The 27,960-nt window shown below is 36.8% G+C and overlaps 1 protein-coding gene across 2 annotated transcripts in view; it reads right to left on the reverse strand.

Annotated features, from left to right (window-relative positions):
- Positions 1 to 27,960, reverse strand: part of Col4a1 (Collagen type IV alpha 1) — a 1,206,096-nt gene that overhangs the window by 286,784 nt on the left and 891,352 nt on the right. For both annotated transcript variants that reach the window (XM_090374514.1, XM_090374509.1), the window contains exon 29: positions 25,582 to 25,757. In XM_090374514.1, the coding sequence (XP_090230640.1) occupies positions 25,582 to 25,757 (176 nt within the window). The remainder of the gene's footprint in view (positions 1 to 25,581; positions 25,758 to 27,960) is intronic.

Genomic DNA, 27,960 nt, shown 5'->3' on the forward strand with positions numbered 1-27,960 from the left:
ATCATTGTTTTGTTCGGATTTTTTTTTTTTTTTTTTTTTTTGGCTGGTGCAGCATAAGCCATAGGCTTTCTTGCACCATACGGCCGTTACTAATACTAATACTAATACTACACTAATGCCTGTGTCCCCCAAGGTTCAGTTCTTTCCCCACACTCTTTTCCTTTTGTATATTAATGACCTTCTTCCATTGACTGGAAATCCTATCCATAGTTTTGCCAATGATAGTACATTGCATTCCACTTTCCATTTTGAGAAACCCTGCCCTGCCGAATCAGCTTCAACTTCTCGAATATCCACTACCAATTCCTTAAATGCCGATCTCCAGGTAATTTTCCAGTGGGGCAAACACAGCTTAATTGATTTCAATCCTTCTAAAACCCAGTCTTGTTTTATATCTTGCAAAAAGGATTCAACAATATTCCATGATAGGGCTCCTATGCTTATCTTTGGTGACACTCCGATATATCTATTTTGGGGATTACCCTGACATCTAATCTTTCTTGGCACAAACACATTAAAAAGACTGCTTCCTCGGCATCTAAAAAACTTGGTTTCCCGTTTCGCTCTCAGTGTTACTTTTCTTCCAAACAGCTGTTCACCCTGTGAAAATCGCAAATCCGCTCTGCCATGGAATATTGTTCCCACATTGGGGTAGTGCCCCCAAAACCTCTCTCAGGCTTCTAGATTCCATTTAGAAGATGGCAGTTAGGTTAATTACTGACTCCTCTCTAACAGAGTCTCGCCACTCGCTGTCTCATAGATGTAATGTTTCTGCTGCATGCCTTTTCTTCAGATACTTCTATGGGCATTGTTCTTCTAAATAGGCTTCTATAATTCCCCCTCTCTCTTTCAAAATAGTCTGAACACATGCCGCCGCCACCAGCCAACATCCATTTACTGTCCAACTCCAAATTCACAGAACCAACTTTTCACCTTCCTTGTTTATTCATTCAACTGCCATTTTCTGGAACAAGCTTTCTTCATACGTATTTCCTGAAAATTACAGTCTACAGAAGTTCAAGTCTAATGTTAACAAATATCTTCTTTCATCTTCTCAACTTCCAACCCAAGCACAGTACTAAGTACTATAGGTTCTAATACTTCTTGTGTTTGGGGTTTTCATAAAAAAAAAATCTGCACATCCAAAAAAAAAAAACAAACAAAAAACACAATGCAGTTTAGATCAAACATTAAGAGCATGCTGTTTGTGTTCTTTAACAATGAGGAAATTATCATCAGGAGTTTCTTCCACAAGACCAAACTTTAAATTAACAGTCCTTTGCTGGAGTTAAGGCTTTTAAGGGAGAATGTCAGGAGAAAATGTCTGGACAAATGACACATTCAGGATTTGCCTCTGCATCATAACAATATGCCAGTCCACTTGGCTTTGTTAGTTTGGCTTTAGTCAGGAACAAAATGCTGCTGGTCCCACATGCTCTCTGGAACAGCTGTGACTTCTTTCTGTTCCTCAAAATTAAATTCAATTAAAAGGATGAAGATTCAAAGAGATTGCACAGATTCAGCTGAATCACAGAAAGTGCTGGACAGCACAACAAAACAGAAGTTCCAGAGGTGCTTCAAACACTGGGAGAAGCATTGGGATTGATTTATAAACTCTGGATGGGATTATTTTGAGGGGGACAATGCCAACATGTAACTAAAATAAGCCTAAATTAATTTTACTGCCCCATTGTCAAAACTTTTGGCTCACACTCATTTTCTAAGGTATAACAGATCTATTCTGTAACCTCTTTTGTCAATTTAAATTTATATGTATGTTTTAGTAAGTATAAGAATGCCATCAACATTTAACTTACTCAGTCCATTCAAAGCCTTAAATAGATCTCCTTACAGGTACCTATTTTCCAGATGTTGCAATTAAAGAATTGAAGTTCAGGGAAGCACAGAATTATGATTTGTTACTGCTATGAAGAAAAGCAGTGATGAGGTTAAAGAGAGCAAAAGAGAAAATATAGTTTTCTTAATGCAGAGGAACAAAGGTTTGTGTCAGTCTGATGTCAAGAAAGCTGGATTTATTCATTACTTTGTACAAATGAAATGTACAAATCTCTCCCAGAGAGGAAGGGATTTGTACATTTTTTTTTAGGAAACGGCTGTTTACAAAGCAGAAGAAAGAACCAGCAGAATAAGAGAGCATAACAAGAAAACACAAAACAGTAGTTAACTCTGGAGTGTCAATTTTTAGGAGTACTGTATGTTACCAGTAGACTGACAGGCTACCAACATTGTTAGAGGGATTTGTATATTAATATCAACAATTTTGGGCCTCCTCTTTATTTCTGCTTATTTCAAAGAGCTTTTTTTTTTTTTTTTTTTTTTTTTAAGCTTTTATGGCCCCTGAGGTTTGTCATAGACATTCTTCCAGTTAGAACAGGATAGGACACTGATCGAATTGATATTCAGGTCCCACCTCTGAATTGTCTGACTAATCACTGAAAGTAGGCTTGCAGTTTGTTCGAGTACTATTGGCATATAATTGCTATTCTCTTAATTAATTTTTACTTTCTTATTCTAATTTTTACACTCCATGATTTAAAAGCACAATTAGAAGACAACTTGAATTTTCATCCCTTCACTTAACGTAATTTTAGTCTCTGCTTATTCTTTTTTTTTATACCTTATTATATATATATTATATATAATATAATTCTATACCTTATTCTAACTGCTCTACCCCTCACTATGTGTGTATATAATTTATACACACATGCTCTACCCCTCACTATGTGTGTATATAATTAATGTATATAATGCTATCAGTTATTCTGCCATTAAGCTACTAAACTGTTAATAAATGAATACCTTTCCTAACCAAAGTCAATTTGTGTATAATCAGGTTCATCAGTTACTGGAATGTAACAAACAGAATCAGAGAGCTTCTGCTGATTATTACTTTCATATTCTGAATGGTGCATCCTTTGATAATGTACCCTTTAGTGTATCTTTTTTAATAATAATTAAAAATAATTTTATTGATTTAATTAGGTTTTTTATATGTATATAAGGCTTCGGTTTTAGCTCAAGCCACTTGTATCTTTTACCTGAAGTATAATTAATCAGCCTATTTCTTATACTGAGCACAAATATCTGCTATTGTCATTCTTGGCTTAAACTCCTCTCTAAGCCACATAGTCTTACACATATTGCAGTTCTCCACATCATGAACTAGTTTATAAAAGTAAATTTGATTTCATATAATATGAAAAGCAGTATGAACAGATAGAGGAACTTTAAATAAAACAAGGGATAAGGAAATTAAATCCTCTAAGACAATATTTTTTTAAAACTTATAAAGTAAAATATATGTTAATTTTATATGAAGACCTTCATCGTGACATTGCTGGATGAAGGAGGCCTTCAAAATTTTGAGGAAATAAACCATACGGCACAGGAGAGGCAATAATGGTGACAGCTTATCAAAGGTACTGACCTGTCACAAAACTGAATTACTCATGATGATATTTTACTTCAAATATACAGATATATATATATATATACATCACATATATAGAATATATGTTCCAGCACAGGTTACAAATTTTTCAGACTGCAATATGCCAAGGTAGCACAGTGCATGCTATAAAAAGTATATGAATAGTTCAAAGACTTGATCTGAATTTAAGTGATCAGCTAAATGAGACCTACAGGTTCAATTAGAAGTTTTTAAAGTTGATAATATTTATCAATTTCATTGAAATGATTTAGATATGAAATTTGAAAATTATTAGATGCCAGTTTGTTATATGGAGTCCCGAGGTTAGATATGCACAATGAACTTTTATTGCATATGGAAGCAAATCTGAAACTCTGGGACAAAATAATCTTAGCATGTACACAGAAATGTTAAATGACCATTGAGTAAAGCTAATGCTGGCGCAATTGAAAGCATATCTTTTATAAATATACTTATATTTTTCGAAGTGATGCATATGATGGCCTTGTTCGTGATGACCAAGAGCCCCGCTGTCCGTCATTATTAAACATGTGAACAGGTGGTCTGCGTTTGGGTAACTAAGAGTAAGAAAAGTTGTTATTTGGTTTTTAGGAGCATTAGCAACTAAGGCCATATTACTCCAGGGATATTCGGTGGTCATTCCCGGACCTTTCCGCATCCTCCGTATTTGGTGGTCACGGGCCCGAACCCCGGTCTAATCAAGAAGTGTTTGCTACACACTGCTGCTCCTGCCCACCTGGCTATGGAGGCGCCTAGTAAGCAAAGTAAGGTGTATGTATGCTAATTCAAATTAGTGTATGTACACTAATTCGAAGAGTAGATTAATAAATTTGATGAATTTGAAGTACAAATTACATCATCAGATATTGTTGGGATATTAAAGTCACGGTGTTTTTCACCATGTCCTGTCCTATCTCTCCTGTTATCCAGACAGGAGAGATAGGACAGGACAGGAGGGTTATGACCTTAAATAGGAAGCATATTAAATCTAAGGTACTGCATTCAACCAGAAGCAGTACCTTAGATTTGGGCGATCAGTGTTCGCTGTGATATAACTGTGATTCAGTCAGTTTGCTGTGATATAACAGTGGGAAAACAAAACGAGCAGGAGCGTATTATAGGCCTAATGACTGTGATGAGTATTATGAACAAATATACAGAGAAACAGAGTGGGCCAGTAAATCGAAATGGTTCAGGGTGGGGGGCTTAACTTTCCAGATATTGACTGGAACGTATAGATTTGCCACTGACACACATAAGCACAACTTTTGTGGATTTACTGGATGACTGTTTTCTACAGCAGCATATTAGAGAAACAGTAAGAGGAAGCAACTCTCTCTATCTGATTATCAGCAGGGAATCTTCATACATTAAGAATCTGCAGGTAAAAGAGCCAACCAGTAGGTCTTTTACCTGCAGACGGGTGGTAGTGATCACAGTGTCAGGGCCGCTGCGACCTTATGTACCGCCAGTAAGCGAAATCCAATTTGCCGCCCCAAAATATTTCGATTAAAATATAAAATAAGACATAAATAATTATTATTAATTTATTGAAAAAGAAAAGAATTACAACACTCACATATAATATAATGAAACAACAAACAAAAATAACAAAATTATTCTGACATCCTGGAAATAAAATTTAAATTCAAAATCACAGTAATTGTACTCTATCACAATAATAAAATAAAAGGAAAATTACAATGTTAAAAAAAAAAAAATTTACAAATCTATGTTTCCTTGCTTTAAGAGATGCAAATTTATTAATTATTTCATTCATGTTTGTTTGTTCCAAATGATCATTTTCCATTGAAATTATTGCCAAATTAGAGAGTCGTTGTTGTTGTCACGTTGTCGATCATAAATAATTTTTCATTAATTTTAATTTAGAAAAACTCTGTTCACCTGAGCCAACTGAAACTGGAAAAACTGTCAGAAAAATTAGCATTAGTAGTGGCATATGATGCAAGAAAATAAGCTTATACAGCATCAGCAAAAAATAAATAAATATAGGGGAAAATCCATCATCTCCACATCTGCTCCAAGTTTCTCCAGTCCTTGCTTGAATTTATTTAAGCTATCAACTTCCACAACAGATGGAAGTTTTTTCCACATTCAACCATTCGCTGGCTATATGCAAATTTCTGAACAACTGTTCTACAAGTGTCTTTCCTCAATTTGAATTTATGCTCTCGCAAGTGGAAGAATCTCATCAACATATTCAAGGCCTTGTTCACCTCAATCAGATAACCTCACAGGGGCCTAGTCTCCAGAAGCTGCAATTTGCAGAACTTAAGCCTTTCTTGGTAAGAGCAGCTTTGTTCCCTTCATTTGCATAAATTTTTAATGCAACTGCTACATTTGAAAAAGTATCTGTAAAATTGTTTTTAAAAATATATTGTAACATTTCAAATGGCACAACATTATTATTATTATTATTAGCCATATGGTACAAGGAAGCCTGAGGCTTATGCTGCACCAGCCAAAAAAAAAAAAAAAAAATTCCCGAGTTACCCACTGTGTGTGTGTGTGAGAGAGAGAGAGAGAGAGAGAGAGAGAGAGAGAGAGAGAGAGAGAGAGAGAGAGAGAGCGAGAGAGAGAGAGAGAGAGAGAGAGAGAGAGAGAGGTAGAAGGCATCACCAAGAAAGAGAAGAATGATGATATCCAGCTCAGGACCCTGGGTTTGCCAAGCCCATACTCACCAGATGTGAGCCCCCGGGGTAAGATGTGAGCCCCTTAGTTTTCGAAGCCCAACTGATGTCAAAGATCCTTTATGCAAACCTTTAAATTTCCGACATTCACGTAGTGCTGCAGTAGCATTACTACAGTAAAATCTTGTCAATACAAACTCAGTTTATACAAATTGCTCATTTATATGAAGCACATACCATTCTCCTGCGAAAAGATAGCTTTCTATGTAAATATATTCGTTTATTACAAAATTTGGTTAATATGTATTACAAAGTTCTTTTTCACCCCATGAGAAATAATAAAAATACAAATCTTGGCAGAGTGATCCAATTATTGCCCCCGGCCATCTGGCTCCCTACTCCCTGAAGGATGGCACTGACTTGTTAGAAATTAGTTTTGTGTAAACAAAAGCAGTTTATGGTAGCTACAATGTCAAGCACACTCTGAAAAACATCTTTCTGAAGGATGAGTTGTTAAATTAACAAAAGAATAAAAGGTTTAAGAATAAAAGAATAAAAGTTGTTTACATGCACTCCCTCGCTCTCCACAGGAATAAGTTTGATTGCAAATGTTACCCCAGTTCAAAGAGCCTTTTGCTATCATATACAGCAATCTATTTTTTGTGCATTTTATCTGAGCTGACGTCTTTTTCGGAACTTGTGTCTTTAAATTAATTTAAAATTTGTTTATATTAAATCATATCTAGCAGTGTTATGGTGACAAAATGTAGACAGACAGAATTAAGCCTGGAAATTAAACTAAAAATTATACAAGAGGCTGATAGGATGGAAAGAAGCAAAACGGACATTGCAAAGGAATACAACATCCCTTTACCTACAATACTGAAAACCCGAAAAAGACTTGAAGAAGTGCACTGGAGCAGCGATGAAAACAGGAAATGAATTCATGGTGCAAAACACAAAGAGCTTGAAACAAAACTTTTCAAGTGGTACCAACAAATGTGTGCATCTAATTTGCCAATACCAGGTCCGATTTTGCAAGAAAAGGCAAATTATCTAGCTCAGAAACATGGGATTAGCGACTTCAAATGCAGAAGTGGCTGACTCCAAAGATTTAAAGACAGGAATAACTTAGTTTCACAAAATGTTTGCAGTGAGTCTGGATTAGTCGACAAATAAAAGGCTACAGACTGGTTGTGTTCTGTACGGTCCATCCTTGAAAAATATGAGGCAAAGGATACTTTTAATCTTGACGAGACAGGTTTATTTTATAATTTGCTGCCAAACAAAACATTTGCTGTTCGAGGAGTCTTGTCATGGTGGAAAATTAAGTAAACAGAGACTCACTGTTCTGTTATGCTGCAATTCAGATGGCAGTACAAAACTATGCCCACTTGTGATTGGTAAGTTTTCCAAGCAGTTAACCAAATTCCCTGTGATTATGAGGCCAATAGAAGTGCTTGGCTTACAGTCAAAATTTTTCAGTCTTGGTTATCAAAATTGGACAGAAGAATGGCTTCAAAAAAAAAAAGGAACATTTTTGAAGATTCTAGACCATTGTACAGCACATTCTGCTGAGACACTTAAGTTGACAAATATACGGCTATTGCTTTTATCCCCAATACCACCAGTTTAATGCAACCACTGGATTAAGGCATTATTTATAACCTCAAGAGAACATATAGAGCATGCCTGATAAAGTACTTGATCCACAACATAGGAGGGAAAATTTGCAGCCAAATTGGATTGTCTTGGATGCTATCCATAATCTTGTTACTGCTTGGGAAAGTATTACATCAAGTGTAATAATCAACTGCCTCAGAAAGAGTGGCTTTGGAGAGAACATCATCGAAAAACATGGTCCAGCAGACAAATGTGATAGCAACAGGGAATAATGTGTGATAGCAACAGGGAATAATGTGTGATAGCAACAGGGAATAAAACAGGGAATGATGAAGTTGCTACCACTGCAATGCCAACACCAGAAGAGATGCTGGGTACCAAACAAAACAATGATGTTTTTGTTACCAGTGACAGCGAAAGTGAAGAAGCACGCACACTGCCATCTAAAAATGATGCCCAAAATGTATTGAGCATAACAGAGAATGTGTAGTCTTGCAGTATCATTGATAAAGAAACAATTATTGCATTTGATGATGTCAGTGCTGTAGTTAAAAATGCATATAGGACAAAAACTTTGCAAATAACATTGGATTCTTTCTTTAAATTAGATTAATTTATTAAAAAGTTAATGGTTTGTATGTCTCCCTTTATATTAAGATTAATTCTTTTTACTGTGATAGTAAAATATTGTATATATATCAAAATATATACTGTATAATATTTTCATTTCCATTAATATTGCTTTTCTCTTAGTTTATCTTACAAATAAAATAAAATTTTTAAAAAAAATATGTTATACCTATTACTGTATTGTTAGACGAGGCTTTTGTTTTTATTTTATTTTATTTTATTAATTTATTTTTGATATTATTATTATTTATTATTATTCTTAGATATACAGTATGTACCAAAAAAAAAACGGTGAATTTCTAACATTGTCTTTAATATAAATTTGAAGTACTCTATGTTCTTCATCGATTTAAGAAATTGTTATTACCATTTTTTTTTTAAATTCAGAAATATTATAAAATATTTTAAATATTTCTATGTGTTCTTTTTATATTTCTAAATCTTTCAGTTAACGAGAAAATTATTGTATCCATAATTTGAAAGAAAAAAATAATTTTGAAAGTTTGTTGTGGATCCTGAATAGCTTCCTCTCTACGGTCATAATCGAATTGACATCTTTTCAATCTTTTCTTTACAGCGCTTACTTCTGGAAATGAAGCGGCAATGCCAGTGATAGTAGCCATATTATTATTTTTTTCAAATGCTTCCTCTGTTCTATTTTCTTGAAAATGTTCCGTGATTTCCCATTGGTAAGGGCGTAAGGCAAGGATGTTCCATATCCCCCATTCTGTTTGATTTACATGGATTTGTTTGATTTATATGTTTGATTGATGAAAGAGTTCAAAGAAGAGCAGAACGGAGGTGTAAAAGTGGGAAGGGGGAAGATAAAGATAATAAGATTTGCAGATGACTAGATATTGATTGCTAATAATGAAGAATTACAGAGCTCCTTGAACATCTTGAACAGAACAATAAAGGAGTAAAATATGAACATTAACAGCAATAAAACCAAGGTAATGTTAATTTCAAAGTGGTCGAGAGGAAGAATCAATACAACATTAGATGGAATAATATTGGAACAGGTTAATAGATACAGATACTTGAGAAGCATAATGACAGAAATTGGGAAAAGCCTGGAAGAAATAAAAACAAGAATTACAATGGGAAAGAAGCATTTAGTAATAGAAAAGAACTATTGAGAAGAAATTTCAAGGAGGAATTAAGAAAGCAAATGGTTAAAACATTAATATGAGTCTGTTGTACTATATGGTTCCTTGACAGGACACTGGGAAAGAGGAGATTAGATGCATAGAAGCTTTCGAAATGTGGGTGTGGAAGAGAATGGAAAGGTGAAATGGCTGGACAGAGTGAGAATGAGATTTTGCGGAAAGTAGAAGAGACAATGTTTGTAAAGAATTAAGGAGACAAAATAACTTTATAGGACATGTATTGAGAAGAGAAAGCATGCTGAGGAAAGGGATTGAGGAGTAGATGTGTGGGAAGAGAGTGTGTGATTGGACGGTAAAAGGAAATTATGCAGGAATTAAAAGTATAGCACAAGATAGATTAAAAGTATAGCACAAAATCTTCATTTTCTTCAAATGCTCTGCCCTCAGGCAGAGAACTTGAAGAAAATTAAGATTTTATAACTGCAAAATATAAATATGAAACACAGATCTGGATAAGCAAATTAATGTGCCTGCAATTTCATGTACTGTATTTATTTCAAATGAATTATTTACCTGTCGTGTTGAATACTGGTAAACGAGGGAAGTCGCGCTGATTGTATAAAACCAATCAGATGACCAGTGTATCTTCTGGGTATGTGGGACAAGCGGTTGAATAGATTTTAAGAGTAACCCGAAGCTGCAGAATGGTAATCCCTTTGGCGCTTAATTCGTGCTTAGCAGCAGCACTGCTTGACTCAATAGCCTCAATTAACTCAATAGGTGCTAACAATGCATTCCCAGTAAAGTCTCTCATAATTTGTTCGTTTTATGGAAATTTTCTTCGTTCTACTGAAACTATTATAAATGTAATTATCCACAGGAATTAAAAAAAAAATTACAAATATCAAATTTCACTATAAAGAAGTTTGTTAAACAGAGGTCCAACTTGTATATGTCAAATTTTTTTGGCACCCTCCCAAACTGCCACCCGTAAGCGACACTTACCTCGCCTATCCACTTGCGGTGGCCCTGCACAGTGTACTGATGTGAGATTTACTTAAAGGCCTAACTACTGTCCAGGGTGACCACAATGGTCTCAGACAGTTTTTTTAAGTCTATGCAGTGAGACCAACTGATAACGTTAGCAACAGCAAATTCTAAATGAGAAGCACACAGGGAAGTAATAGTAGAAACTACTAGCCTTTTCATACCAAACAAGAAATGCTGTTTAAGGCTTACACCTAAATAGATATCAGATGAACTAGTGAGACTTGTTGCAGAGAATAAAAATATATGGGATGCCCATAATTTGTAAGGTGCTACGGGAGTCTATCATACATAAAAAGAAGCAGTCTGTAATCAAGTTGCAAAATAGGTTAGGGAAGCCAATGCAGGTTAAGAGACGTCTAGGGCAAAAAATGAAAAGAAAAGCAGAAGCAAAAACAAATACTTCTTTAGTTATATTAAAAGTACAAGAAAGAGGTTGGATCACATTGATCCACTTGATGTTGATGGTTTAACTGATGATCCTGCTCAGGTTGCTGACAAACAAAAGTATTTTGCATCTACATTCACACACGAAGAATTCTTTAGGGAAAGGGATGCCAGAAGTTTATCAAACTCTAATAGGTGCTAAATGATTTTGTGATAACTGAGAAGAAAGTGGAAGAGCATTATTACAGCCAACACAAAAAAGGCTTTTCTTTTCTTCTTTACTTATGTAAACTCTAGAAGGAAGGGGATGAATCAGACTGGTCCACTTGATATTGATGGGTCAATTGTTGATGATCCTGCTCAGGTAGCTAACAAACTAAATGAATATTTTGCATCGACATTCACACATGAGGAGTTATTCAGCGAGGGGAATGCCAGAGGTGTATTCAACTCTAGCAGTAAGCTACAGAATCTTGAAATAACTGGGAGTAAAGTGGAGGAGAAACTGCTGAAGATAAACACAAGAAAGGCACCCGGGGTGGATGGGATCTATCCAGTTATATTAAAGGAGGCAGCAAAGGAAGTAAGCAAACCCTCAGCCATAATTATGAGAGCTTCCTTGGACTCGGTGGAAGTACCCATAGACTGGAAATGTGCAAATGTGACCCCAATTCACAAAGGAGGATCAAAGGCTGACACAAGTAATTATAGACCTGTGAGCTTAACTTCTGTTCCAGGAAAATTAATGGAGGCACTGGTAAAAGAAGCACTGCAGGATCATTTAGACAAGACTTCAGTTATAGCTCGGACACAGCATGGTTTTGTTAAGGGGAAGTCTTGCCTGACCAATTTGATTGGATACTATGATGCAGTCACAAAAGAACTGGATGCAGGGAATAGCTTTGATATTATATACTTGGATCTTAGAAAGGCTTTTGATACTGTTGCACATGGAAAACTGCTACACAAATTGGAGCAGTGTGACATTGGAGGCAAATTGCTGCTATGGATAAAGGGGTGGTTGAGGGGGAGAAGACAGAGAGTGGTAATCAATGGACACTGCTCATCGTGGACTAATGTTATTAGTGGAGTCCCTCAGGGCTCAGTGTTGGGTCCATTATTGTTTTCTGTATTTATAAATGATATTGATGATGGTAAAAGTAAAGTGCAGCCATTATCAACCCACTGCAGGGTGGAAGCCTCCTCAACAATTCATGCTGAGGGAAATGGACCATAATCTGCCACGCTGGTCCAGTGCGGGTTGGCAGATCGACCGTATTCAGCAGTCAGGGGCTTGAACCCCGGTCTACTCAAAGAGCGTGTACTACTGCACTCCCGCTCCTGCCCACTCGGCTATGGTCACCTGTTGATGATGGTATATCAAGCTTAATGTCCAAGTTTGCAGACGATACAAAGGTTGGCAGGGTTGTCAAGGACACTACTGACACTATGCTACTGCAACAGGATCTGGAAAGGTTGAGCAGATGGGCTGAGAGGTGGCAAATGAAGTTTAACATTAACAAATGTAAAGTACTACACATGGGAAACAGCAACCCCAGAGCAACGTATCAACTCTGTGGTACTACACTGACAGTGACAGAGAATGAAAGGGACTTGGGGGTGGTTGTGCAGGCAGATATGAAGTTCTCTGAGCAGTGCAGACGGGCTGCAAGAGTAGCTCATGGAGTATTGTCAATGATATACAGGAATTTTTCCAGCAGGGATAAGGAAGTGATTATTCCCTTGTATAAGGCAATGGTCAGGCCACACCTAGAGTACTGTATACAGGTCTGGAGGCCTCATTTCAAGAAGGATGTAGAGCTGCTGGAACGAGTACAGAGAGGGGCAACAAGATTAGTGAATGGAACAAAGGGGTGCTCTTACGAAGAAAGGCTTAAGTTTTGCAAATTACAGTGTCTGGAGACTAGGCACCAGCGAGGTGATCTGATAGAGGTGTATAAAGCCTTGAATGGGTTGAGCATGCTCAATGCTGATGGGATTCTTCCTCTAGCTCAGAAAAATCACCTGAGAGGGCATAAATTCAAATTGAGGAAAGACAGATGTAGGACAGACGTGCGGAAATTTGCCTTTAGCCAGCGGGTGGTTGGTTGGTGGAACAGACTTCCATCCCTTGTAGTGGAGGTTGATAGCCTAAATAAGTTTAAGGCTCAGCTGGACAGGTATTTTGAACAAACAGAGGGGTGAAGTGGAAGTGGGTTTTTTTTTTTTTTTTTTTTGGCTGATGCTGCATAAGCTTGCTTTCTTGCATCAAATGCCTCTACTAATGCTAATGCTAAGGCACCCTGAGTGGATGGAATCTATCCTATTATATGAAGGGAGGCAGCAAAGAAGATAAGCAAACACTTAGCTATTACTATAAGAGCACCTTTAGATTCAGGGGACGATTCCCTATGAACTGGATATGTGCAACTGTAGATGGGCTGAGAAATGATAGCTTAAATTTAACACTGACAAATACAAGGTACTTCATCTGGGTAGAAGTAACCTAGATTAATATACTAACTGTGTGGTATGGATACTAAATTCAGTTTAGTGGATAAATGAAAGAGATCTGGTGGTTATTGTGCAGCCAGATATGGGAAAACTTACCCAGCCTGGACATTGGAAGGATTGACATCTCTGATCAAAGCAAACAGGCCTCCAAGATGGCTCCATTCATAAAACCCTCCAATTAGGGTTTTATCGATGACATACAAGAATTTTGTAAGCAGGGATGATTATTACACCATAATCATCTTTGGTCCTTGAGGTTGTCAGAGACATTCTCTGAGATATGCCAGACAAGCTGTACTTACTACCTGGGAGTTTGGAACTGATATTCGGGTGACACTCAAGTCAAATGGACCCAATTTTGGCAAAGTCCGGACATTCTGTGACAGTCAAATCCTCTGCTTGCACCTTAACGATAGTGGGACTGTTAGTAATCCTGGGTATAACCCTCATGCACAAGCACACTGTGAGTGACGACCCACACTGTGGGTGGTCACGCACACTGATCACCTCGCAGGTGCCTAGTTTCCAGAAGTTGCAATTTGAAGAACTTAAGCCTTTTTTGGTAACACCAACCCTTTTTTTCACTCACCAATCTCATTGCCCTTTTCTGTACTCTATCCAGCAACTCTACATCTTTCTTAAAATGAGGCCTCCAGACCTGTATACAGTACTCAAGGTGTGGCATGACCATTGCCTTATACAAGGGGAAAATCATCCTCTTATCCCTGCTAGAAAAATTCCTGTATATCTTTGACAGGACACCATGAGCTACTCTTGCAGCTTTTTTTGCACTGCTCAGAACACTTCATATCTGACTGCACAATTATCCCCAGGTCCTTTTCATTCTCCACTAGCCTGAGTGTAGACCACCCAGTTGATACGTTACTCTGGAGTTACTGCTACCCATATGCAATACTTTATATTTGTCAATGTTAAACTTCAGTTGCCACCTCTCAGCCCATCTGCTCAACTTTTCAAGATCCTGTTGCAGCAGTGTGCTATCATTACTGTCATTAACAACCCTGCCAACCTTCGTATCATCTGTTAGCTCTGATATACCTTCATCAATATCATTAATAAATACTGAAAACAACAATGGGCCCAACACTGAACCCAGGGGAACTCCACTAATAACATTAGTCCATGAAGAGCAGTATCCATTGAAAACCACACTCTGTCTTCTCCTCTCAACCATCCTTTTATCCATTGTAGCAACTTTCCCTTAATGACATACTGCTCTAATTTGAACAGTAGACTTCTTTGTTCCACAGTATCAAAAGCTTTCCTAAAATCCAAGTATATGATATCAAAATTATTCATTGCATCCAGTTCCTTTGTGACCACATCGTAGTATCCAATGAAATGTATCAGACAAGACTTCCCCTTAACAAACGCATACTGTCTCTGAACTAAGACTGCAGTCTTGTCTAGATGATCCTGCATTGTTTCTAGGGATTGTTTCCCGGGATCCCGGTTGATTTTTGCTGCAAGATTTATCCGGGGATTTCCCGGTCTGAATTACTAACTTTAATAATCAATACTAACAGTCTTACACACACACACACACACACACACACACACACACACACACACACTATAAATAAATAAATATATATATATGCGATCATCATGCGCTGGCAAGATAAATAGTTTCTTCATAATTTGAGATATTGTCAGCAGTAAAGATGTGTATTATTTTAATTTAGAAAAATATTTATTTTCATACATTACATTTGCAATATATATTGTACGAAATGTATGTACGAAAGGAAATAAAGCTAAAGAGCTCGGTGAAGGGTACAAGTTGTTCTTTAGGGGAGCAGATGAGAGAGGAAGAAATGGAGTAGGTATTGTAGTTGATAAGGAGTTAAAAGATGGAGCATGTGAGGTTAACAGAAGGAGTAATAGGGTTATGAGCATCAAACTGGAAGTGGGTGGACACTTGACCATAATAGTAGGATGCGGGAAGAAGAAAAGGACAGTTTTTGGATGGAAATGGATCAAGTGGTCATGGCAATACCTGAGAAGGAGGGGTTGATTGTTGGGGGTGATTTAAGTGGACATTTAGGAAGAAGCAAGAGAGAGGAAGGAAGAGTGTATGGAAGGTGGAGATTTGGGGAAAGAAATAGAGAAGGGGAGAGGATAGTAGAACACGCAGTGGCCTTTGACCTACTTTGAAAAGAAAGAAAGCCAGATGATAACATACAAGAGTGGGGAAAGGACAAGCCAGATTGACTATATCATGTGCCATAGGAGGCATCTAAAGGAAATGAGGAACAGCAAGGTGATAAACGGAGGAAGTGTGTCTGCACAATATAGATTGCTTGTGGTCGATTGGGAGGTTGCAGTGGACAAAAGTAAGAAATATTCAAGAGAGGGGGGGAGAAAGGATAAAATGGTGGAGATTGAAAGAGGAGTTTAGGGAAAATGTGCTAAAAGGAATAAAGTTACCGGAAGACATGCAAGAGTGGTGGAAGTTAAATAGTTGTATCATAAGGAAAGTTGGAGAAGAGTTCTTGGGAAAAACATCAGGAAAGGGAGTGCCGGAGGGAAATGAGGTCTGGTGGTGGAATGAGGAAGTGCAAGCGGTGATAAAACAAAAGAAGGAGAAGAAGAAAAGATGGGATTTAGCAGGCAACCAGGAAGATAAAGAAGCATATAAATTAGCAAATAAGGAGGCAAAAAAGGGCTGTGGCAATAGCAAAGGCAAGGACAGTGGACGAGGCCTATGGGGAACTGGAGAGACGAGGCATCAAACGACTTCTCATCAATAAAACATATTAAAGGTGAGAGGGGAGTGGTTATACAGGACAAGGAGAAGATTAAGGAAAGGTGGAGAGACTATTTTAAGAAGTTACTAAATGAGGAAAATCCAAGAGCACTATGCGAGGATGGAGAGATGAATGAAAGAGTAGTGGAAGGCATAAGCAGGAAAGAAGTGGAAAGAGCACTCAGAAAAATGAAGAGGGGGAAAGCAGTAGGTGCTGATCAGATACCAGTAGAGGTATGGAGAAGTCTGGGAGAAGAAGGGATCGATATCCTATGGGACTTTATGGAAAAACTGTGGCAGCAGGAGAGGATACCCGATGAGTGGAGGGAAAGTATACTTGTGCCAATCTATAAAGGAAAGGGGGATGTGCAGAATGTGGGAACTACAGGGAAATAAAGTTAATGTCTCATTCTATGAAGATCTGGGAAAGAATTGTGGAAGGAAGGATAAGGCAGGAGATGGAAATAGGAAAGAAACAGTTTGGTTTCATGCTGGGAAGAGGAACAACAGATGCGGTCTTTGCTTTAAGGCAGGTGATGGAAAGATACAGGGAGATGCAAGCAGAGTTGCACATGGTGTTCATAGACCTGGAAAAAGCATAGGATAGAGTGCCCAGACAAGAGGTATGGAGATGCATGAGGGAGAAGGGTGCATCAGAAGAGTACATAAGGCTTGTGAAGGAAATGTACGAGGGAGCAGTGACTCAGGTTAAGAGTAGTGTAGGTATGACTGAGGGGTTCTCTGTAGAAGTTGGACTGCACCAGGGATCAGCTCTCAGCCCATATCTGTTTCATCTGGTAATGGATGTGTTGGTGAGAGAAGTGAAGAGTAGAGCACCATGGAGTATGCTGTTCGCGGATGACATTGTACTGTGCGAACCGTCTCAAGGAAAGGTAGAGAAGAAATTGGAGGAATGGAGGAAAGCATTGGAAGAGAGAGGCATGAGGATAAGTAGAACAAAGACAGAATATATGGTATTAAATGGAGAAGATGAGAGCTCTATAAAACTGCAGGAGGAAAAGCTACAATCAGTTTCAAAATTTAAGTATGTGGGATCGAACGTTGAGAGGGATGGAGGACTGAGTGCAGAAATACAGCATAGAGTGCAATGTGGATGGTTGAACTGAAGAAAGATGAGTAGGGTGCTGTGTGATAAGAAAGTAAATTGTAAAATGAAGGGAAGAGTGTATAAAACTGCGGTTAGACCCGCATTGATGTACGGTGCTGAGACATGGGCGATTACAAGGGCCCAGGGAAAAAGATGGAGGTGGCGGAGATGAGGATGCTAAGATGGATGTGTGGTGTGACAAGGAAGGACAGGATAACAAACGACTACATCAGAGGTGCGGTTAAGGTGGAGCCTCTGAGTAAAAAAATTCAGGAATCTAGGTTGAGGTGGCTTAGACAAGTGGAACGAAGAAGTGAGAAGTATGTGGGGAAGAGGTGTGAAAAGTTGGAGGTGATAGGGAAGAGGAAGAGGGGGAGACCTAAGTTGAGATGGAAGGACAAGGTGGCAGAGGATTTAAAAGAGAGAGGATGAAGGAGAGAGGAAGCCCAGGATAGGGAGGAATGGAGGAAAAGAATTAAGGACAGAAATGCTGACCCCATATAAATGTGGGAAGAAGGCGAAGATAAAGAAAACATTTGCAATATATATATATAAAGCAGAAAGCGAAAGGCCAGCACTTTCTTACATATCTCTGTAATGTCATCGTTGTCATTTCTCGAGTCTCGACTCCTCTCAATTATACATGTCATTTGTCCTTGAAAGTTCCTCTTGCAGTTAAGCTGCTTTATATATATTTTGTTGTTTTAATATTTTGTGACGATGGAGAGATCAAAAACATTCGTCTGGCAGTACTTCATTAAATGTAATAATAATGAAGAAGCAAAGTGTAGTCATTGTGGTGCAATACTGAAATGTAGAGGTTTTTCTACAAGTGGCTTGCTTCGGATTTAAAAACTAAACATTCTATTGAGAAGCCTACGTCGGCCAATGATTGTAACCTCAAACATTCTACAGGGGATGAATCTGTAGAAAGCTCTTCGAAATATTTAAAAAGTGTTCATTCTCAGCCAACATTGTTTAGTTTTTTAAAGAAAGACACAAAAGAAGAAATCATTGCAAAGCTTGTAGCTGTAGATGGATTTCCTATCAGTGCCATACGTAAAAGTGAATTTATTCAGCAAGCATTCAGGGAAAAAGGTTTGCTTCTTCCTAAAAATCCCAATCATGTTATGCAATTTGTGTATAAACAGTATAATATTATAAAAGAAAATATAATAAAAGAAATTGAGCAATCATTAAAAAATGGTAAGAGATGCAGCCTTTCTCTAAACGAACATTCATCGCTTAAAAACAAACGTTATTTAAATATCAATGTTCATCAAGATAAAGACAAATTTTGGAATCTAGGAATGACTGCTATTAATGGTAGAATAAACGCCAAAGAAATGGTTGAAGAAGTAAAATAGAAGTTATTGGAGTTTAAATTACCAATAGAGCATCATATAGTTGCGGTGTAATGGATGGGGCGAGTGTTATGGTGAAATTCGGACAGTTGATAGATTGTGAACATCAGCTTTGCTATGCCCACGGTATACACCTTGCAATATGCGACATTCTATACAAGAGACGGAATGATTCAGAAGGTGTAATTGAGGTAGAAACAACTGAAACAGCGAGGAAGATTTAGAAGAGGATGAAACGGAAAATTACGATTCAAATCTAAGCTTCAAAAACAATCCTGATAAGGAACAAAAATGTGATTTCAGAGATGACCTATTCTCTGGTGCATTAAACATAGCTAATATCATTAATAAAGTTAGAACGATTGTGTGAATGGTTTGAAAGTCTCCCTTGAAAAATGATACTCTTCAGAATTATGTTAAATCTTCATTCAAGCAAGAAAATTTAAGCCTAGTACTCAATTCTAAAACTAGATGGAACAGTTTGGTAGCCATGTTAGAACGATTCTTACAGTTAAAATCACAAATTGAAAAAACAAGGATTGACTATAACATGAAAAATCCAATATGTGAAGCAGAGTATACAGCTCTTAATGACCTTGTTGCAGTCTTGAAACCCATGATGCGACACTGCAGAGGGAGTTTTTTCTTTCATCATATAAGAACTTTCTGAGCAAAATTCTATCTTTTCGAGAAAAGTTCAGGAAGCACTAATTTTAAGGATAAACAAAAGAAAAGCAAAAAGCGTTGGTTGGATTATTGAAGTATATAAAAACTGGAAAAACGTATTATAAAAGAAATAGAAAAATAGTAGAAACCGAGTTGCAACCACTTCTAAGCAAATCAGCCTTGTTGGTTACAGCAAAACGAATAATAACTCGTCTTGGGGTTTCCTCTTCTGAATCATCGCAATCTGATTCATCACATTCCGACTCCGAGAAAGAGTGTGACAGTGAGAGCAAAAGACAGCAGATGCTTTGTGAGAAATTGGTGCGTCAAATCAAAAAACAAACTGAATGTGTTTCTAAAGACCCTCAACATGAAGCTGAAGGTCAATCACTTGCAAAGAATATATCCAAGGAGTTCAAAATCTTTGAGGCAACTGGTGAAAAAACAAAAAATGTATTAAAATTAATGGACGCTCTCGAATCCATACCACCAACAAGTGTAGAAGCTGAAAGGTCTTTTTCGGCTGCAGGACTATTTATAACCAAACTTAGAACTAGACACAGAGATAAAAGTGTAAATTACCTGTGTTTCTTATGTTCATATTACATGTCAATTGCCAAATCAGTTTCAAAATAAACTAAAGTGAAATAAATTTTTGTTTAACAATGTAGTCACTAGTCTGTCAAGGTTTAAAAAGAACATGTTAAGTTTCTGAAAAGTAAGTTTTGAATTTGTTTCAATTTGCAGTTTATACACAGGGTTATTCAAAATGAAGTCCGGGGTTTCAGAATTTTTTTTTGTGAAAGCGCATGTGTCAATCATTTGTAGCCATCTCGAAAGAAAGCATAATATCTCAAGTTTCATTCCCACACTCACAATGTTCGGTATGCTGCACGGCTAACCACCAGGTGGCATTGGATGCATACCGCCGTGCAGTCGTTCGTTTGCCTGTGATGTCAGTTCTGCTCTGTTGCGACATGGCTTCGGAATGTAATGAGAAAGCTTTCACTGTGTTGGAGTTTCATGTGAGTAAATCTGTTACCTTTGTGCAACGCCACTTTCGGACCAAATTTAAGAAAGATCCGCCGATGGACAAGACAATTAAACGATGGTATACACAGTTTAAGGAGACAGGATGTCTGCACAAGGGAAAAAGTCCCGGTCACTCGCCCGTATCAGATGCTAATGTGGAACACATCAGGGAAACTTTGCTAAGGAGCCCAAGGAAATCCACTATGAGGGCAAGCAAAGAACTTCACATCCCACAAACTACAGTTTGGTGTGTTTTGTGGAAGCGATTACTAATGAAACTATATCGTCTAACCCTGTTGCAGTCTTTGAAACTAGATGATCTGTGCGCTAGGAGTAACTTCTGCACTACCCTGCAGAGCCGCATGGAACAAGATGACATGTTTGCTGACAGAATGATTTTTTCTGATGAATCGACCTTCCATTTGTTGGGGAAAGTGAATAAGCAGAATGTGCGATTTTGGGGGACATCAAATCGGCATCACATGTGGAACATGAGCGGGACTCTCCAAAAGTAAATGTCTTTTGCGCCATGTCTCAAAGGAAAGTTTACGGTCCATTTTTCTTTTGTAAAAAGATTGTAACTGGGGAGATTTATCTGGATTTATTACGCTTATGGCTTCTACCCCAACTACCCCCAGGGACTCACATCTGGTGAGTATGGGCTTGGCACACACAGGGTCCCGAGCTGGATATCATCATTCTTCTCTTTCTTGGTAATTCCTTTCTACTTCTCTCTCTCTCTCTCTCTCTCTCTCAGGGTAACTCGGAAATTTTTTTTGGCTGGTGCAGCATAAGCCTCAGGCTTTCCTGCACCATAAGGCTAATAATAATAATAATACAGGACAATAGTGCGAACTTCATCCTACAGCAAGATGGTGCCCCATGTCACTTCCATCACATAGTCCAGAATTTTTTAAACTGCCATTTACCATAGCAATGGATCGGATGTGGGAGTGCTGCAGATCAGCAGATCGAATCCTGGCTGCCTTGGTCTCCCGACCTAATGCCATGCGATTTCTTCCTGTGGGGTTTCGTAAAGGATAACGTTTTTGTGCCTCCCTTACCTATACCAGAACTGAAAGATCGGATCACCAAAACCATTGACAGCATCACTCCTGACTCACTAAGCCGTGTGTGGGAAGAATTCCTTTTCCAAGTTGATGTCTGCCGGATCACTAAAGGCTCTCATATTGAACATTTATGAGGTATGTAAAAAAACTTCATTACTATACTTGCATTCTGGAAATATTTCTTTCTTCCTATGTCTGCTCATGTGTGTACAGGAATTGTTTGAAACCCCGGACTTCATTTTGAATAACCCTATATATATATATATATACAGGGTTATTCAAATATATATAATTATACATATATATATATATGTGTGAATAAATAAAATGCTGTGAAATTTTCAGTTTTAATTCCACCTACAATAATCCTGGGAAATTCCGGGAAAAGAACATTTTTGCCCCCGGATCCCGGGATTACCGAAATCCGGGAAAAAGACATCCCTAATTGTTTCCTTAATCGATGACTCCATTATTTTTTCTGGAACAGAAGTTATTCTAAGAGCTCTGTAATTACCTGTGTCACCCTTTGATCTCCCTTTTTGAATTTGGGACTTATTTGCACATCTCCAGTGTATGGGCAATTCCCCTGAGTCCAAGGAACCTTTCATAATTATGGCTAAGGGTTTGCTTACTTCCTTTGTTGCTTCCTTTAATACAACTGGATCGATCCCATCCACCCCACGTGCCTTTCTTATGTTCAATTTCAACAATTTCTCTGCCACTTTGCTCTCAGTTATTACAAAATCATTTAGGTTCCTGCCAGAGTTTGATTAGCTTCTGGCCTCCACTCCTCCACAGACCTCTTCATGTGTGAATGTAAATGCAAAATACTTATTCAGTTTGTCTGCTATCTGAGCAGGAAAATCAACAGTCAAACCCCCAAAATCAAGTGGACCAATCTGATTCATCAACTTCCTTCTAGAGTTTACATAAGCAAAGAAGTCTTTGTTTTTCTTTGCATCCTTTGCCAAGGATTTCTCATAATCAGCCTTCGCTTGCCTAATGTTCTTTTGTGACTCGATTACAGACTATAGTATCTACCAATAGTATCTGTGTCACCTGATAATTTATATGTATCCCATGCATTTTTATGTGTATCCCCTGCCACAAATCTCATTAAGTCATCTGACATCCATTTAGGTCTAAACCTTGAACAGTATTTCTTAATTGCTTCCATGATTAATTCTTGAATACATTTAGAATTTGCTGTTTTTAACATCATCAGTTGGTCCCACTGTATAGAATTTAAAAGTTCTCTGAAACCAATGTAGTCACCTTTACAAAAGCAAAAATCCTTCCGCTTACCCCGATGGTAGTTACATCTTTAAGTAAATCCCACATCAGTACACTGTGATCACTTCCAACTAGTGGTTTCTTTATCTGCAGAATCTTAACATATGAAGAATCACTGCTGATAATCAGATCAAGAGTATTATCCCTCTGGTTGCCTGCTGTAGAAAACAATCATCCAATAAATCTACAAAAGTCTTGCTGGTGTATGAGGACCAACCCACAAGTTCCAGTCTATATCTGGGAAGTTAAAATCCCCCATTATAAGACAATCTGATTTACTGGCCCACTCTATTTCCCTGTACAGTTGCTCACTGTACTCATCAGAGTCATTAAGCCTATAACACACTCCTACTCTCAACCTGGTTTTTCTAGTGCTCATGAGTTATGAGTTTTCTAATGAGTTGCCATTTATTTCTGAAGTAGATCATCAACGCAGCCTCATATTTTAAATAAACGTACAACAGATCTATTTTGAGAGTGCAGCATCTACTCAAGTTGTTCTGGTATTGCATCTAATGCAATAGCAGGGCAACTTTAAAAACTTCTTAAAGAAAGAGTACCAATTTGAATACCAAAACAGATAAGAAACAAACAAGGATATGAAGTCATTCAAAGAATGGAGAGTGACTTGATATTAACCAAAGAGTATGGCACAACTGTTGTCTGATAAGATGCAAAGGAATTATTTACTGTGCCACAAGAAGAAGAAGGAGAAGAAGAATAAAAAATAAAATGTGACAGGTGATTTTTTTGCATTTTTAAAAATTTTTTTTTTTTTTTTTTTTTGTATTTTCATAAAGAGAACATGAGAAAGATAATTTAGGGGTAACCACAGTGAATACTTCTTCCAGAAGGCATAGTATGCATAAATTCCAAAAATAACTGCATTTCATTATTGTCATGGCCAGCAAAAAGACCACAGGTTTCCCCCCTATGCAAGAAACAAGACAAATTCAACAAAAAACATCTGAAATGTGGTTAATCCAAAATTCAGGAAACAATTCAACAAACTGAAAGGACAAGATGCAAATTTCCACACCAACAGGTACAATCAATAAATCTAATGAAATGGATAAATGCGACATAAACAATACTAACTAAAAATTCAAATGAGAAACAACAAAAAGCCGAAATATTAAATTAAAATGTTTGAATTAAACGTTAACAACTCTAAAATATCTTTTCATTATGTTTTATGTTAAATTCCAACTTTAATTTTATATTTTAATTTTAATTTCTCTTTTCTTAGTAATGTTTAGTTAGTTGTGTTGCATTTCATTAGATTTGTTGGTTGGCCAGTCATGAAAATTTGCATTTCATTTTTCACTTTATTCAGTTTTTTCTGACTGTCAGATTAACCATACTAAAGATGCATTTGTTAGTTGTATATGTCTTCATTGCTACCGCTCATATAGGAATACCCATTGTCTTTTTTTTTTTTTTTTTTTTTTTTTGGCATTTTCTGGGTTCAACAGAAATGCAATTATTTTGGAATGCCTCCATGAAGATGTGGTCACTGTATTTCCTTTAAAATTTATTTGTTATGTCCTCTTTAATGAGTCACTGCATTCATATTTGGTGATGTGGTGGTGATTTCTTTCTGCTTTTTCAGATATCATCTGCACCACACCATACATAGGATATCAGGTTACTGTCCATTCCTTGGGAGAGTGGAGACTCTTGCTTTTTTTCCTGTTTATTTTGGTATTTTAATTGAGTATTGTTTCTTTAAGTAGCCTGTTTTTTTTTTTTTTAATTTTGCTTACTAGATATAACTAGGACTTCAGTGTCCTCATTGTAGTTGCAGCATATTTAATGTAGAAAACAGTGTTTTAATTGTGTTAAACTATGAAATTGTTTAGTGCAAATGCACGAACATTACATAGTTTAATTTAATTTTAAGACAAAACAAAATTTTAAGTTAGGCATTGTTATTAGAACATCTCATATTGTGAAATCCTTCACGAGTTGCCTTCTTATACTTTAAATAAGTAACACTTCTGCATTATAAAAGTCTGCTGTAATTACTGGTTCATGGTACTCAACTAAAAATAAGTAAAGCAGATTTCTCTAAAGAGGAAGTGTTACTTATTTGAAATATAAGCAGAGGAAATTCATTGTGAAGGATTTCGCAATATGAAATGTTATTTAGTTAGTTATTTGGTTTTTAGGAGCATTAGCAACTAAGGCCATATTGCTCCGGGATATGCGGTGGTCATTCCCTGACCTTTCCACATCCTCTGTATTTGGTGGTGACGGGCTCAAACCCCGGTCTAATCAAGAAGCATGTGCTATGCACTGCTGCTCCTTCCCACCTGGCTACGGAGGCACCATGAAATGTTATAATGAAGATACCAATGTAGAATATTCAGTTTGTCTTCAGCTTTGGAGTAATGATGCATTTTCACAAAAAACACTTGTCATAGTTATGATAAAACATTAACTTTCTCATCTTTTCAAACTCTTTTATGCAGCTATAAATAGCAAGCTTTATTTATACAACAAATATATAAATAACTATAAATAACTTAATTCTTTCAAATAAATTTTATTCTCTTTATGAGAATTTTTTAATTCTCATAAAGAAAATTAATTTATATATTAAAAAATTAACATTATTCTTCTTTTTCTTATTAAACAAAGAGAGTCAACCACATTCCACTTCTGATTCAGCTAATTTTATTATTTCCTTTTTTTGGCTAAGATGAACCATAATGATAAGAAATGCTTATCTCACTGTATTAAATTTCATACAGCAATTATAATAATAGCATATAAGCAATCCTTGAACTGAATTTAAATGATAGAGTAGATAATGTTATAATTTATATCAATTCCTTACTCTTTCTCCTTTCATTCCAGGAAATCCAGGCAAGCCTTGTACACCTTTAGGACCAGGAAGTCCAGCTGCTCCAGGCAAGCCTTCGGGTCCACGTTCACCAGGAGCTCCTGCAGGTCCAGGGAGACCTCTTCCAGGTAATCCTGATTCACCTTTTTGGCCAGGTATTCCATCCAAACCTAACCAAAGCATTCAATTTTGTTAAATCATTAATTAAATATAATAACCAAGTATTAATAATAATAAAAATTTGCAATTACTAGCAACTATGGCTCTCAGTGACTTTTTCCATTGCAGGAAATAAGGATTCCCTAATGACAGTTATTTAAATAACTGCATAGATAGTTTAATTTTACTGAAATAAAATTCCAGAATCTACAGATGTATTAATACTGCTTCGTATTCTGAGTTTGACAGACTGGTATTATGCAATACCAGCACATAGGTCTTGCCAATCACAGACAGAATCATGAATGTCACAGTGATATTGTATTTTTATTGAATTTTAAATTATATGAATCAATGTAGTTCTTATAAGGAATGGAGTGAATTATCTCTTTCTCTGTCCAGGAGAAATAAGCAGTCTGTGTTAGAAGCCAATTCCCTACAAAGACCCAATCAGTATACACATTTACATTACTCAGTGTTTCAAAAAATTTCCAAAAAATATTGAGAAATATTTTAAATACTTTATTTCACATTCTTAATCTGGGATAAAGAGATCTCTAGTCTCTTCATTCCAGATTAGTTTTAAGTTTTTATCAAAATTTAAAAATTTCACGTGCATATATTTTTATTTATTATGTGTGTGTGTGTGTGTGTATATAAGTACTTTTAAAAAAATAAACATTTATATGCATATATATATTAGATAGTATTATTTACTTCCATTTTTAAATTTTTTTCAAAATTTATTTCAAATCTGATGCATTTCACAATATTGGAATTTTAAATTATGTGTTGGTTCCTGCAGAGCAGCAAAACAATAAATCCATCTTGATAGATTATTCAGTTTCATGTTCTTGTCCTTTACTACGTTAAAACAATAATACACCTTTCAAAGACAAGTAAGGAAGGCTGTAGATGTATATTTGACTAGTGGGAAAGTAAAACAAGTAGCTTGAAACTATAAAGGAGTGTTCTTACCAAGAAAGGCTTAAGTTCTGCAAATTGCAGAATCTGGAGAGTAGGCACCTGCAAGGTGATCTGATTGAGATGTATAAAGCCTTGAATGGGTTGAGCAAGCTGAATGCTGATGAGATTCTTCCTCTTGCTCAGACTAAGAACCTGAGGGGGCACAGTTTCAAACTGAGGAAGGATGGTTGTAGAGCGGATGTGCGGAGAATTGCCTTTAGCCAGTGGGTGGTTGATTGGTAGAACAGGCTTCCATCTTTTGTTGGGGAAGCTAATAGCCTAAATAAATTTAAGGCTAAGCTGGACAGGCATTTGGAATGAATGGAGGGGTGAAATGGGAGCATTTTTTTATTTTTATTTTTAGGTTGATGCTGCATAAGCTTGCTTTCTTGCCTCGTATGCCTCTACTAATGCTAATGCTAAACATTTAGTAATTTGAAACTTCATGGTGAACCTGACATGTTTTCATACTCAATTACTCTGTGTAAACCAGAAAATAATACTTCAGAGATTGTAGAAACAGTCCTTCTATATTTAGAAAGGTAAAAAAAAAAATCAGATTCAAATTTCAGAAATAAAGCATTTTTGGGCATGTGTTGATGACTTCCCACAATCTTTTTGACATTAGTCAAAAAGATTTTTTGAACATACTTGTGAAACAAACTGCATATCTATTAGACACATCCAGTTTCTTTATGGGAAGTGGAATCATGTTGATGATGATGACAGATAAATCCTATTCAGTGAGACAGCGAGTGAGAAAATAAACAAAAAATGTAATATCATTAAAACATTTTTAATTGTTCACTGATAACATATAAAAAGAATATAAAAGAAAACCATCAAAATGATATGCGGTTTTAATTTTAAATGAGAACCCATGTTGTTGTTGTTGTTGTTATTTGGTTTTTAGGAGCATTAGCAACTAAGGCCATATTGCTCCGGGATATGCGGTGGTCATTCCTTGACTTTCCGCATACTCCTATTTGGTGGTGACGGGCTCGAACCCCGGTCTAATCAAGAAGCATGTGCTATGCACTGCTGCTCCTTCCCACCTGGCTACGGAGGTGCAAAGAGAACCCATGAAAATGTGAATAACTCTGAATAAAAGAGTGCTAAAACAATGAAACCTACAAATAATGTTTTTCAGTCTGGGCTATCCATTGTCAATCCTAAAATTACAAATCTACATGTGGAGTGCAAGCAGTAAATAAATGTGGTATTCAGCATGAAGGGTGCGTTTGCTAC

The sequence above is a fragment of the Mastigoproctus giganteus genome, chromosome 1 (assembly GCF_048544385.1).
Source record: "Mastigoproctus giganteus isolate SK-2022 chromosome 1, ASM4854438v1, whole genome shotgun sequence".
In the NCBI taxonomy this organism is placed as follows: domain Eukaryota; kingdom Metazoa; phylum Arthropoda; class Arachnida; order Uropygi; family Thelyphonidae; genus Mastigoproctus; species Mastigoproctus giganteus.